Genomic DNA, 13,258 nt, shown 5'->3' on the forward strand with positions numbered 1-13,258 from the left:
GCCCACCTCTTCAATGTCGCCTTCGGCACCTAGCCTCTACACCTCTACCCAGGAAATCTAGACTGCACAACTTGACATTTCGTTCTTTAGATTGTAAGCTCATTTGAGCAGGGACCGTCCTTCTTTGTTTATTTTGTACAGCGCTGCGTAACCCTAGTAGCGCTCTAGAAATGTTAAGTAGTAGTAGTAGTAGTAAGTCACCTGAATGACAGAGAACATGAGACAAGAGTTGTCAACCAAGTTCATACCAGACCGGAGCTTGCTGCCCCGGCTTTCTGTGGTATTTTGCAACTACATTCAAAGCGGTTTACATATATACAGGTACTTATTTTGTACCTGGGGCAATGGAGGGTTAAGTGAGTTGCCCACAGTCACAAGGAGCTGCAGTGGGAATCTGAACTGTAAGTTATTTTTCCTTGTTTGATTGCTGCATTAAAGAAGATTTCTGAATCTTCTCATAGTGAGTTCTATTCTCTAGTTTATCTTTCATGCCAATCACACCCAATAAAAAGGCAGAACACCCAGTCAGTGGCATAGCAAGGGCGGGGCGGTGGGGGCGGTCCACCCCAGGTGCATGCTGCTGGAGGGTGCAGAGAGTAGCCGCGCGCCTGTCGGCTCCGCTGGTTCTCTGCTCCCTCTGCCCCGGAACAGGTCCTGTTCCGGGGCAGAGGTAGCAGGGACCCAGCGGAGCTGACAGGTGCGCGGCTGTTCTCTGCACCTGGGGGGGGGGGGTCATGCTGCACCCTGGGTGGACGGACGCCGCTGTGCCCGGAGGGGGGGTGCGCAGCGGCGATTCGCCCCGGGTGGCAGCCGACCTAGGATCACTACTGCACCCAGTTGTAAATGTCACCGCACACCACTGATCATGTTATGAGTGGTTTAACAAACAAAACAAAGGAAACCACAGCTGTATTGACTTTTAAATCCTTTGGGAGAAAAGACCTTATATGACAGCGTAATAGCTGATACCAACTGCAGAGTTATAATGTCCAAAGTCTCCAAAAAACTTTTAGATCATTTGGATGGCCACAAAACCTTGTCAAAACATTCTTATAATCAAGCAACACTTAGCTCTTCAATCCCTATGAGGATCATCATTTCACCAGAGGTTGCTTGAGAGGAGAAATGAAGACTGCTGCTTGAATTTGTTGGCCCAGTCCATATAACATGAAACTCTGTATCCAGCTGATTTTGCAAATACTTTTAGCAAAACCTAGGTATGTTTTGACAAGATTTTGCGGCCATCTTTTTTGGTTTGCATAAGCAGTGTAAGTAACAAACGTAAATGAAATCCTCATCCTGCAGAACCATCTTCCGGGTTGCCATATCTGGAGGGCATCTTCTGAGATAATTTTGCTTTGTTATTTTGATATTGCCAGATCATGACCATTTTTTAATAACATTGCCTCAGAATGATCTCCAGACATACCAAATCACATGCATTTGGCCCTCCTCCAGCTGTGATGCCAAAGTTCCCTCCTCTCATGCATTCATGGAGGACAGATTTTTTTTCCTACTGCACAAGCATTCTAGTCTCCTGCCAAAGTCAGCTGGCCTCACCCAGAAAAAATCTCTCTCCCCAAAGCCTCCCACTGCCTACCCCCTCCCACAAACCTAGTCGAACGATGCCCTGGTGGTCTAGGGTAGGGCGGACAGCAGCGATCCCTAGTCGCTGCTTCCCATGCCTGCTCTACAGTTCTAAATGGTGGACTACCATGAGAGGTTACAGCTGCCATTTTGAGTCTCAGAGCCGGCACTAGCTGGGGCGAGGCAGAGTCCTGAGAGCCCATCAGGCAGAGGGAATGGGATAAGATGCTATTGTGGTGGGGGGGGGGGGTGGAGAGGGTGACTGGGGCTGTATCGGGGGAAGAGGCAAGGAGGGAGAGGGGTGCTGTATCAGGGGAAGGGGCAAGGAGGGAGAGAGGTGCTGTATCGGGGATGGGGGCACAGAGGGGAGAGAGGTGCTAGAAAGGAGGTCAGGTAGGGAAGAGAGAGATCCAATGAAGGGAGCGAGGAAAGAAGAGGGTGCGGAAAGGGAAAGAGGTGCTGGACTTTTTTGTGTGTGTGTGGGGGGGGGGGGGGGGGGGAGGAGGACAAGAAAAGAGAGAGGTGCCAGGACCTGCAGGGAAAGAAGGGAGAGGTTGTGGTCCTGCAAAGGGGAGATAGAGAGAGGAACAGTTGCTGGACCCCTGGGGGGGGGGGTAGATGGAAGAGAGAGGGAGAGATGCTGGCACATGCTGGGGGTGGGGGGGGGGTGTGGAATAAGGACACAGAACAGTTACCTTGGACACAGCAAGAATAGGGACATAGAGATGGGGAGAAAAGAAGTGGCAAATGGACAAGGAGACTCTGGCATCATTGGCCTTAAATCTCCAGCTTTGGAACGGGCGACCCTTGGCATCTCCGGATCTCTCCTGTCCTCCTGGAACTGTCTACACTGTTATTATATTCACACAGCATTGTGCAAATACTTCCTTAAACCGAGCCAGCACAGGAGGGAAGGAGGCCAGTGAGTTCCTGACCCATTCTGCGATCCTCAGGAGCTACAATCCCTATTGGGCACAGGAGGGGATTGGAGCCCTTTCTTGTGCTCTGGCTCTTTAAAACCTCCTGCACCTTTAATCACTCCGTCTGCCTGAGACAGCGCGCGAGTGCGTCTGGTGGGTGACGTCACGGGCATCAGGGAGCGCGCTCCCCGCCCCGCCCCGCCCCGCCCGGAGCTACGGTCAGTAGTACAGTACTGCAGAATAGCAAAGGGGAGAAACTGCAGCAGCGCCGGAGTCCGAATCCCAGTGCAGACATGTGAGTGCTGAGGAAGGGGGCAAAGGGTGCAAAAATCTACTGTCAGGAGGGAGGGTGCGGGAGAGGCATAAGGACAGTGTCTGTCAATGCAATATCCGTGCAGGGCGGGGGTTACTGCGACAGTGCCATCCCGTGTAGGAGGATGAGGGGTGGATATGGGGCAGTGGTGGAGAAGACAGACATGTGCCACCCAATGCATCGGCATTCAGGGAGGGAGAGAGAGAGGGGGGGGGGGGATACAGAGCCAGTGCCATGCCATTTCGTACAGGAGGTGAAAGAGGTAGATATAGGACTGTGCCATCCTGCGCAGGAGGAGGAAGGGGTAGATATAAAGCAGTGCCACCCCATGCAAGGAAGGATGGAGGAAACAGGTGGTACCATTTTGTGCAGAGAAGACAGATATAGGGCGGTGCCACAAGGGCGGGGGTATGGATTAAGGAGACTGTGCCATGTCATCCTGTGCAGGAGGGGGTAGATATAGGGCAGTGCCTTCCTGTGTAGGAGGATGAGGGGTGGATATGGGGCAGTGGTGGAGAAGACAGACATGTGCCACCCAATGCATCGGCATTCAGGGAGGGAGAGAGAGAGGGGGGGGGGGGATACAGAGCCAGTGCCATGCCATTTCGTACAGGAGGTGAAAGAGGTAGATATAGGACTGTGCCATCCTGCGCAGGAGGAGGAAGGGGTAGATATAGGACTATGCCATCCTGCGCAGGAGGAGGAAGGGGTAGATATAAAGCAGTGCCACCCCATGCAAGGAAGGATGGAGGAAACAGGTGGTACCATTTTGTGCAGAGAAGACAGATATAGGGCGGTGCCACAAGGGCGGGGGTATGGATTAAGGAGACTGTGCCATGTCATCCTGTGCAGGAGGGGGTAGATATAGGGCAGTGCCTTCCTGTGTAGGAGGATGAGGGGTGGATATGGGGCAGTGGTGGAGAAGACAGACATGTGCCACCCAATGCATCGGCATTCAGGGAGGGAGAGAGAGAGGGGGGGGGGGGGGGGATACAGAGCCAGTGCCATGCCATTTCGTACAGGAGGTGAAAGAGGTAGATATAGGACTGTGCCATCCTGCGCAGGAGGAGGAAGGGGTAGATATAAAGCAGTGCCACCCCATGCAAGGAAGGATGGAGGAAACAGGTGGTACCATTTTGTGCAGAGAAGACAGATATAGGGCGGTGCCACAAGGGCGGGGGTATGGATTAAGGAGACTGTGCCATGTCATCCTGTGCAGGAGGGGGTAGATATAGGGCAGTGCCTTCCTGTGTAGGAGGATGAGGGGTGGATATGGGGCAGTGGTGGAGAAGACAGACATGTGCCACCCAATGCATCGGCATTCAGGGAGGGAGAGAGAGAGGGGGGGGGGGGGGATACAGAGCCAGTGCCATGCCATTTCGTACAGGAGGTGAAAGAGGTAGATATAGGACTGTGCCATCCTGCGCAGGAGGAGGAAGGGGTAGATATAGGACTATGCCATCCTGCGCAGGAGGAGGAAGGGGTAGATATAAAGCAGTGCCACCCCATGCAAGGAAGGATGGAGGAAACAGGTGGTACCATTTTGTGCAGAGAAGACAGATATAGGGCGGTGCCACAAGGGCAGGGGTATGGATTAAGGAGACTGTGCCATGTCATCCTGTGCAGGAGGGGGTAGATATAGGGCAGTGCCTTCCTGTATAGGAGGATGAGGGGTGGATATGGGGCAGTGGTGGAGGAAACGGGTGGTACCATCTCGAGAGGAGAAGACAGACGTGTGCCACCCAATGCAATCGGCATTCAGGGAGGGAGAGAGAGGGGGGGATACAGAGCCAGTGCCATGCCATTTCGTACAGGAGGTGGAAGGGGTAGATATAGGACTATGCCATCCTGCGCAGGAGGAGGAAGGGGTAGATATAAAGCAGTGCCACCCCATGCAAGGAAGGATGGAGGAAACAGGTGGTACCATTTTGTGCAGAGAAGACAGATATAGGGCGGTGCCACAAGGGCAGGGGTATGGATTAAGGAGACTGTGCCATGTCATCCTGTGCAGGAGGGGGTAGATATAGGGCAGTGCCTTCCTGTGTAGGAGGATGAGGGGTGGATATGGGGCAGTGGTGGAGGAAACGGGTGGTACCATCTCGAGAGGAGAAGACAGACGTGTGCCACCCAATGCAATCGGCATTCAGGGAGGGAGAGAGAGGGGGGGATACAGAGCCAGTGCCATGCCATTTCGTACAGGAGGTGGAAGGGGTAGATATAGGACTATGCCATCCTGCGCAGGAGGAGGAAGGGGTAGATATAAAGCAGTGCCACTCCATGCAAGGGAGAATAGAGGACAGATATAGGGCAGTGCCACAAGGGCAGGGGTATGGATTAAGGAGACTGTGCAGGAGGCGGTAGATATAGGGCAGTGCCTTCCCGTGCAAGGGGAGTAAATATAGAGTAATGTCATCTTCAGCCAGGGTGGAGGGAGGAATTGGGCACTGCCATCTCAGGTGAGGAAGAGACACATAGATCAGTGCCATCCAATGCAATTTGCATGAGAGAGGAGGTGGGTGGTGGGATTAAAGGACTGAGCCATACTGTCCAGTGAGAGGATAGATATAGGGCAGTGGGGAGGGGGGTAGATATAGCATAGGGCCACCAAATGCATTTTCAGTGGAGGAAGGGGGGATTGCATGGACAGTGCCATCCCACCCACTGAGAAGTAGGTATAGGGCAGTGCCATCTTGTGCAGGAGGAAGGGGGGGTAGATATAGGGCAGTGCCATCCCATGAATTAAGGAGATATGGTGTATTGCCAGCCGAGGGGTGGGGGGACACTAAAGAGACACTGCCATCCCCACAGGCAGTACCATCCCAAGTGGAGGAGGGGCATTGCCAGCAATGTGACCATTCTTACATACCTGTGTAAATAAAGGAGTCTCTGCCCTTGATACTGTGTGTGTGATTATGTAAATAAGGGAGTCTTTGCCTCTGATTGTGTGATTGTGCGAGCAGTTCTGTGCCTTTGATACAGAGTGTCAGGGGCGTAGCCAGACACCCAATTTTGGGTGGGCCTGGGCCCAAGATGGGTGGGCAGAAGAACTCCACCTTGTCCCACAAATGATTTGGTCTCTCCCTCTGTCGCCTGCATGCCATATGGTCTCTCAAACATCTCCCCTCCTCGTATACCTTTTAAATAGCAGATTTTCACTTTCAGCGAGCAGCAACAAATACACACTGCTCATGTTGGCCCCACAGCCTTCCCTCCAATACAACTTCCTGTTTCCGCATAGGTCCCACATTAGAGGGAAGGCTGTGGGGCCGGTGCGAGCAGTATAACAGCTTAGCAGGTGTGTATAGCACATATGAGTTTATTTTATTTTTGTTACATTTGTACCCTGCACTTTCCCACTCATGGCAGGCTCAATGCGGCTTACATGGGGCAATGGAGGGTCAAGTGACTTGCCCAGAGTCACAAGGAGCTGCCTGTGCCGGGAATCGAACTCATCTTGTTGGGCAGACTGGATGGACCGTGCAGGTCTTTTTTTGCCGTCATCTACTATGTTACTATGTAAAGGGTGATGGTCTTGATACTCTACCTCTCTGTGGTACAACCAGAACGGGTTACATTTGTTATATACAGGTATTTTCTCTTCCCCTAGTGGGGCAATGGAGGGTTAAGTGACTTGCCCAGGATCAGAAGGAGCTAAAGAGGGGAGAGGTTCAAAACTCACAAATGTGCTTATTATCTTCTTATTATAAATTGCCATATGTGGTAGCCGATTACCCATTTTCCGTCACTTCATTACATTCACTGTAAACAATCAACAATAGCGGAAAGAAGTTAAAATCTAATACAACCAATAACACTCTCCCAAAATAAAATATAAGAAGCCAATGAGAAAAAGGCACTTTTAAACAGAAATAGGAGGGAAAAAGCCTCAGAGCCTCACCTGTAAATATGACCAGGCTTTATGGGCTTAAAAATCCTCCCATTCAATTTCACTAGTGATCTGTGACTTAAAATATTCAAATACAAAAATAAACCACTTCCAACTTTTCTTTGCATAAGTTACTGAAGAATTGGGCTCACCAGTTTCTGTTTAAATGTGCCTTATACTGATTAGTGAGCACATTATCTTCTTATATTTTATATTGTTTTGAGAGAGTGTTAGTGGTTGTTCTTCATTACATTTATCCATCATTGACTGGTATTGGGTGAACATTTCACAATTATTTGGTCTATGCTGCCCTCTAATGGATATGAAAGAAACAGCACTGTCTCCTCACTGAGCTGATGAAGGAAGCAGAGCACCTGAAAGTAGAAATGTCTCATCTACAACATGTGGTTGCCATGTTAGTTTACTTGAATGAATATGTACAGATAATGATCAACAAACAATACCTTATTAAGGAAGCTCTTGTAATGTTCCTATAAGGTTCTAGACCTCATACAAGCAAGCCCTCACCCCCTTAGTTCCACGACTCAAGGTTGACCCCTGTGTAATAAGATGTTTCCCTAGTAAGACTTCCTTTCTCCTGAAAACTTTGAATTGATAGGCAGCTGGCAGCTTAACTGCATTTGTTCTGACTTTTGCTTGTTTCCCGTTATCCTCTGGGAGTTTTAAAGTTGTAAACATTCTGCAGTGTCATTGGTCAGAAAACTACTATGTGCCTTGATTGTTCCTTCAGACACAGCCCATGGAGGACCAGTATCCTTCAGTCCTGACTTGGGAATACAGAAGGTAGAGATCTGTACCAAGGCCCCTGTCCATGCTTTACACATCCTGAGACAGTCTATCCTGAACCTTTCTAAGGACTGTGTGACTCCTGGGTTTTGAGAGGGTCTTGGTGTCCCTAGAACCCACCAGAAGGTCATTTACAGGTGGGAGTCCAGTTGTTGGGCAGGGGTGCCAGTGTACTTCGGAGTACCATGAGGCCGTTGTGTGAGAGGTCGTGGGAGACAGCCGCTAGGAGCAGCAGCGAGTGGGTTTCATTCCTGCCCCCATCGACCCCAATAGACCACCATGGACTTTAGGTAGGCTCAGGGGGTGCTACTGTGAGTGGAGGGGGGAAGTTCTTACAGATTTTGGGGGGTCTTGCTCATTGAAGGGGTGGGGGGTGGGATGGAGGATTGGAGAGGGCTTTATCTTGTTTTGGTGGGGGGGGGGGCAGAATTGGGGGGGGGGGGGGAGCAGAAGGTATCAGAGGGAACCCACATCCCTTATGCAGGTCCTGGACAATATTTGGCTGGGACCTGCCTAAGCTTCTGCAGCCAGCATGTAAAAAATTAGCCCCGGATATTCAGTTCAGGCTCGTCCTGATCAGCAAGATAGACTTATGTGACATGAAGATTGTACCTTGCTGGCTGCATATGTTCCAAATGTCGCCCCTGTGTCTTAATAGGAAATTTGAGATGTCTTTGGGGAGAAATTTGAGAACTTATTTATGGCAAGGGAAAAGAACTTGCTTTCTGCTATTGGTACTCATGACATCAAGGGATCTACTTAATTAAATGGTTGACTAGCTGCATTCGTCACATAAATGATTGGTTTAGAGGCACAGTGGATTTCACTGACACCGATGCTGAAACTACCTTAACTCAGTAAAAACATTTTACCATTCTTCCTCCATCTTTAAACCATTACTAGCAACTTGGGGGAGGGGTGCAAGGAACTCCATTACTCACCACCAATTATTTCATTTTTACCACTTCATAATAATTCAAAGTTTATTCCTGGCTCAACTAACAAAACGCTTTAGATCTGGGAAAGGAACGGAGTCTGCTATTTATATCATGTGTTGGATGATGAAGGGGAAATTAAAAAGTTCCAAATTTTAAAGGAAGAGTTTCACCTGCAATTCAAGGATAAATTTGCCTATCTTCAGCTCCAGCTCTGTATATCTAGCTTAAAACCTACTCATTTGGTCATGGATGTCCAAGAGACGTAACCACCGCCTATACCTTTGATTTTCAGCTCAAAGTTCCCTTACTTACCATCGGAAATACCATGTCCAGCAATTCTCTCTTCCCTCCCCTCCCATCCATGTCCAGCAATTCTCCTCTCTCCTGCCCTCCTGCCCTCCCATCCATATCCAGCGATTCTCCTCTCTCCCCTGCCCTCCCCTCCCTTCCATGTCTAGTGATTCTCTTTTCCCTCCCCTCCCCTCCATATCCAGTGATTCTCCCCTGCCCTCCCCTGGCATTCATGTCCAGCGATTAATCTTCCCCCATCTTCCCCTGCTATCCATGTCCAGTGATTCTTCCTCCCCCCACCTATCCTCCTCCCCTGCCCGCCTGCTTGAGAGTCCGGACCCCAGCCAGCATCAGCCAGTGGAGCGATTAAGAGAGGCTGTCGGCATTGGGGCCTTCCCTCTGCGAGTCCCGCCTACTTTGTTTCAACTTCCTGTTTCCGCATAGGCGGGACTCACAGAGGGAAGGGCCTGACACCGGCAGCCTCTCTTAGCTGCCAAGTCGCTAAAGAAGAGAGTCATGGGGGAGAGGGGAGCGAGCAGGACTCGTCGGGGAAAAAAAAGGTGCCTATATGCTGTACCAACACAAAAAAAGCCCTGGTTTTAGTTGAACTCGATTGCATTGTTACACTTGTTCTCAACATATTTTGTTTGTACTCTGCTTTGATGTTTTCTTTACAACAAGTGGAATATCATGTGTAAATACATAAATAAGTGTGATGCCATGATTAGCAGAGGCCTGTGTCAGCTCTGTGCTTGTGAAGAGAAACTAACTTTACACATCTTCAGGCATTGTTACTCTGATACATACCCTGCGTCCATATTAACACATGTTCAGGAGTGTATGTCTGCCTCTCTCTACATTGTATTTTCCATTTCCAGGTCTACTTCCCCTGTCGGCCCAGCCTCTGCAGGACCCGATGCCGGCACACCTGCTGGGCCTCCTCCTAACCTGACCAGTAACAGAAGGACGCAGCAGGCACAGGCTCAGGTGGAAGAGGTGGGAGGTTCAGTCCAAAATTAGTTCTGCATTGCCTGAGTTTGGGAGTGTGCTAGTGATTTGTGCCAAGGGTAGAGAGGGTCAGGTTGGTGGAGGGATGGTGCTACATGCTTAGCACATAAAGAGGGACATTTCAAATATGATGTTTAAGTCAGGCTTTGGATGTTTTGCGCTAAACAACCCAAATCCGAATAGGAAATATAGCCATTTAAAAAAAAAAACAGCAAAACATCTATTTTGTGTTTTCGAAAATCACGTTAGATGTTTTTGTGCTCTGTGTAATTATCTTGTTGGTTCATTTTTGAAAAAAAAAAAAGTCCAAGTGCAACACGCACAAAATCAAGCCATTGGGATGTAGGAGGAGTCAGCATTCTTAGTAGACTGGCCACACAGACATCCCAGCAGACCAGTGGGGCCCCCTAGGGGACACTGCTGTGAACTTCATATAAAAGCTCTCAGGTACACATCTCACTGTTACCCCCTTGTCTGCTAAACCCACCACTCCCAACTGTGCACCACAACAATACCTCTTATGGGTGAAAGGGGCACCTGTATGTGGGTACAGTAGGTTTTTGGTGAGTTTGGGAGGGCTGACACTTTCCATCACAAGTGTAACAGTCAGAGTGGATTATGGGCCTGGGTCCTCGTCTCCTCACTAGGCTACTCCAGAGACCTGCTTGCTACACTAAAAGGACTGGCTATAATATCTGAGGCTGTCATAGAGGCTGATATATAAGGTTGCTTTTATATCTTTGGGGGTGGGAGGGTGTCAGTGACCACTGGGGGAGTAATGAGAGGACATTCCTTTATTCCTCCAGTGGTCATCTGGTCATTTTTTGTGGCTTAGCTGTTATTAAAACAGGTGTAGCTCAAAACATCTTAGTTTTAGTCCTGGACATTTTCAATTTGTTCCATTATGACTGGAAAATATCCAGGTTTTGTGTCCATTGAGTTTGCTCTTCCTGTTCTCAGGTTGCAGACATCGTACGGGTGAACATAGATAAAGTTATGCAGAGGGATGAAAACCTATCTGAAATGGATGACCGTGCAGACAGGCTGGTACAAGATGCATCATTATTTGCAAGCAGCGCTGCAAAATTAAAGAGAAAATTCTGGTGGAAGAATTGCAAGGTACGAGTAATGTCTGCCTCTGTCCTCGGGAAGGGGGTGGGTGGGAGGCAGCAGAGGGCTGGACATGATAGTCAGTGATAGACTTGGGGATGCGATCTGAGATACTGGGAGATAATGTGATTCCCATGACTCCATGCCCTAAATTACTTTAACAGAGTTGGAGATGAGAGCTGAGACAGGGAACTGCAGACCTGCCAGTTGGTTCTTATTCTTCTAATGTCCAACAGGGAGGGTTTGGGAGAATCTGAAGTCTTGAGGAAAGGCTGGGAAAGGGATTCTCTGGGGAATGGGACACAGTTCTGGTGAATTTAACCCTCTTTTTCTCTCTGCAGATGATGATTATAATGGGAGCCATATGTGCTATCATGGTGGTGATCATTATAAGTGAGTTCACTGGGGGCTGCTGAGAGTGGGGGGGGGGGGGAGGGGATTAAAATGTGCTTGGTTGGGTCATAGACAAAGATGTCACCCCTAGTGTGGGAGAGACCATAAATGAGAGGGAAGGAGATAACATTTGTCAATGGGGCTATGTGGGTGAAAAGGGAGACTGTCCCCTCCCAGTGTAGGACACAGGGGGATCTCTGGGGTTAAGTGCTAATTTGTTTTTGGGGAGAGAGTGTGGTATGAGTGCTAAGTTCTTTTCCTGTAACTCTGTTCTCTCTTCCATTGTTTTTCTTTCGGTCTACAGTTTACTTTAGCACTTGAAAATGCTTGAAGAACCTCCGTCTTCCCTTTCCACCGTTCGTCTGATGTCACTTCCTCTTTCACTTCCTTGTCAGCAATATTATCTGCCTTATCTATTTTTGCTTTTTTATTATTTGATTCTGCCTTTGTATTTTCAGCCAAGCTTGGTGTTTTAAAAATAATGTTATTTCTACATATGTATTTATTTTTCTACTCTTTTGAGAAAAGAATTTCGAAATTAATTTTCCTGCTTTGAATAGATAAGAGGTGGTCATTTTGGATTTAGAAGCAGGAAGTTGGCCAGCGACCATTTTGAATCAGAATTCATAAAGAAAAGGTTTTTTTTCTAATGGAGTTGTCATGACCAGTGAAGAAGCAGGAGATTCTCTCTGATGCAAGATTTCCATTCTGTAGGTAAATTTATGATTCTGCGAGAGGGCCTTCTGTAGGTAGGGTACTAGTCTTGCCAGTTATTATGATTCCTATTAATTGAGGACTTGTGTATGCCAGAGAATGCCCTAAAGATTCTGCCAGAGGTGCCTTAAAGTCCACAGGAGTGAAGGGGGACAGGGCACTGTCTGTAAGATAAGAGACCTTGCCACAGCCATCTGTCTCTCTCAGGGTTGGGGGAGTAGATCCACCTTTATAATGCTCCCTACTCTCTCTCTCACCAGCACTGCTATAGGACCCTGAGAAGGAGGAGTCCCTACTCATTTTCTAATCCTAACATCTGGGATACTGTGCATGTGTCCACACCGTACACCACCACCCTGTGTAGATTCTGAGACTGTCGGGATCTGTTGAGGGAACGCTGGTGTTACGTATGAAACCCTGAGGAGAGGGAACGTGATAAGGATGGTGTTTACTCTTCCTTATTGGAAGTGGTCGTTATAAACACTTTTGTGCCAAACTCTCTCTTCAGAATTTACGGGTAAAAGATAGATCAGTCTTTGTCCCTTCCCTGTCTCCATCCCTCATCAACCTTTTGGGTGGGAACGGACGAATATTGCCTCTGACCCAAGGTAGATCCTTAGTTCAGATCATTAAATGAGAGTCTCTTCTTTCCCACCTGGTTTGAAGTAAAACATTCCAGGCTTTTGCCCTGTTGCCTCCCATAGAATTTTGTGCTTTGACCCTCACCCTCTGGTTCTTTCGTGGGGAGGGGTCCAGTCTTGCCTTTATGATCTACCTGATGTGCTCTGACTGAAGGGGAGCTGCTCTAAGCAAACGTTTAGCCTTATTATATCTCCTTCAATTAAGTATCAGGTCCCTAATTTTACCTCCCCCTCCCCCCAAGACATCATGCTTTTACCTATTATACTGTGTTTTGTGTGTATGTGTGCATCACATACACACACACACACAAATAATGAGAACGGTTTCCAAAATTTCCCCCCTTCCTGCCCATCAAATTAGAGCAGTGGTTCCCAGACCTGGTCCTGGAGGCAGCCCAGCCAGTCAGGTTTTTATTATTATTAGCAATTGTATAGCGCTACCAGACGCACGCAGCGCGTGAATGAATATTCATGAGAGATATTTGCATGCAGTGGAGGTAGTGCATGCAAAGTCTCTCTCATGAATATTCACTGTGGATATCTTGAAAACCTGACTGGCTGGGCTGCCTCCAGGACCAGGTCTGGGAACCACTGAATTAGACATTGACAGTTCTTTGAGTTTATAAGGGCTGATAAGCATCGGTCGTTTC

The 13,258-nt window shown here is 48.6% G+C and overlaps 1 protein-coding gene across 3 annotated transcripts in view; it reads left to right on the forward strand.

Moving 5' to 3' along the window:
* The first annotated feature begins 2,721 nt into the window (after positions 1-2,721).
* Positions 2,722-13,258, forward strand: part of VAMP1 (vesicle associated membrane protein 1) — a 33,244-nt gene continuing 22,707 nt past the window's right edge. The window contains exons 1-5 of one of the 3 annotated variants that reach the window (XM_030188267.1): positions 2,722-2,802; positions 9,621-9,738; positions 10,711-10,869; positions 11,202-11,253; positions 11,558-13,020. In XM_030188267.1, coding sequence (XP_030044127.1) covers positions 2,801-2,802; positions 9,621-9,738; positions 10,711-10,869; positions 11,202-11,253; positions 11,558-11,574 — 348 coding nt within the window. In that variant the 5' untranslated portion in view covers positions 2,722-2,800 and the 3' untranslated portion in view covers positions 11,575-13,020. Of the gene's footprint in view, positions 2,803-9,620; positions 9,739-10,710; positions 10,870-11,201; positions 11,254-11,557; positions 13,021-13,258 lie in introns of those variants that run through there. The other 2 variants (XM_030188269.1, XM_030188266.1) reach the window with 2 other exon arrangements.

This window comes from Microcaecilia unicolor, chromosome 14 (genome assembly GCF_901765095.1).
Source record: "Microcaecilia unicolor chromosome 14, aMicUni1.1, whole genome shotgun sequence".
Lineage (NCBI taxonomy): Eukaryota > Metazoa > Chordata > Amphibia > Gymnophiona > Siphonopidae > Microcaecilia > Microcaecilia unicolor.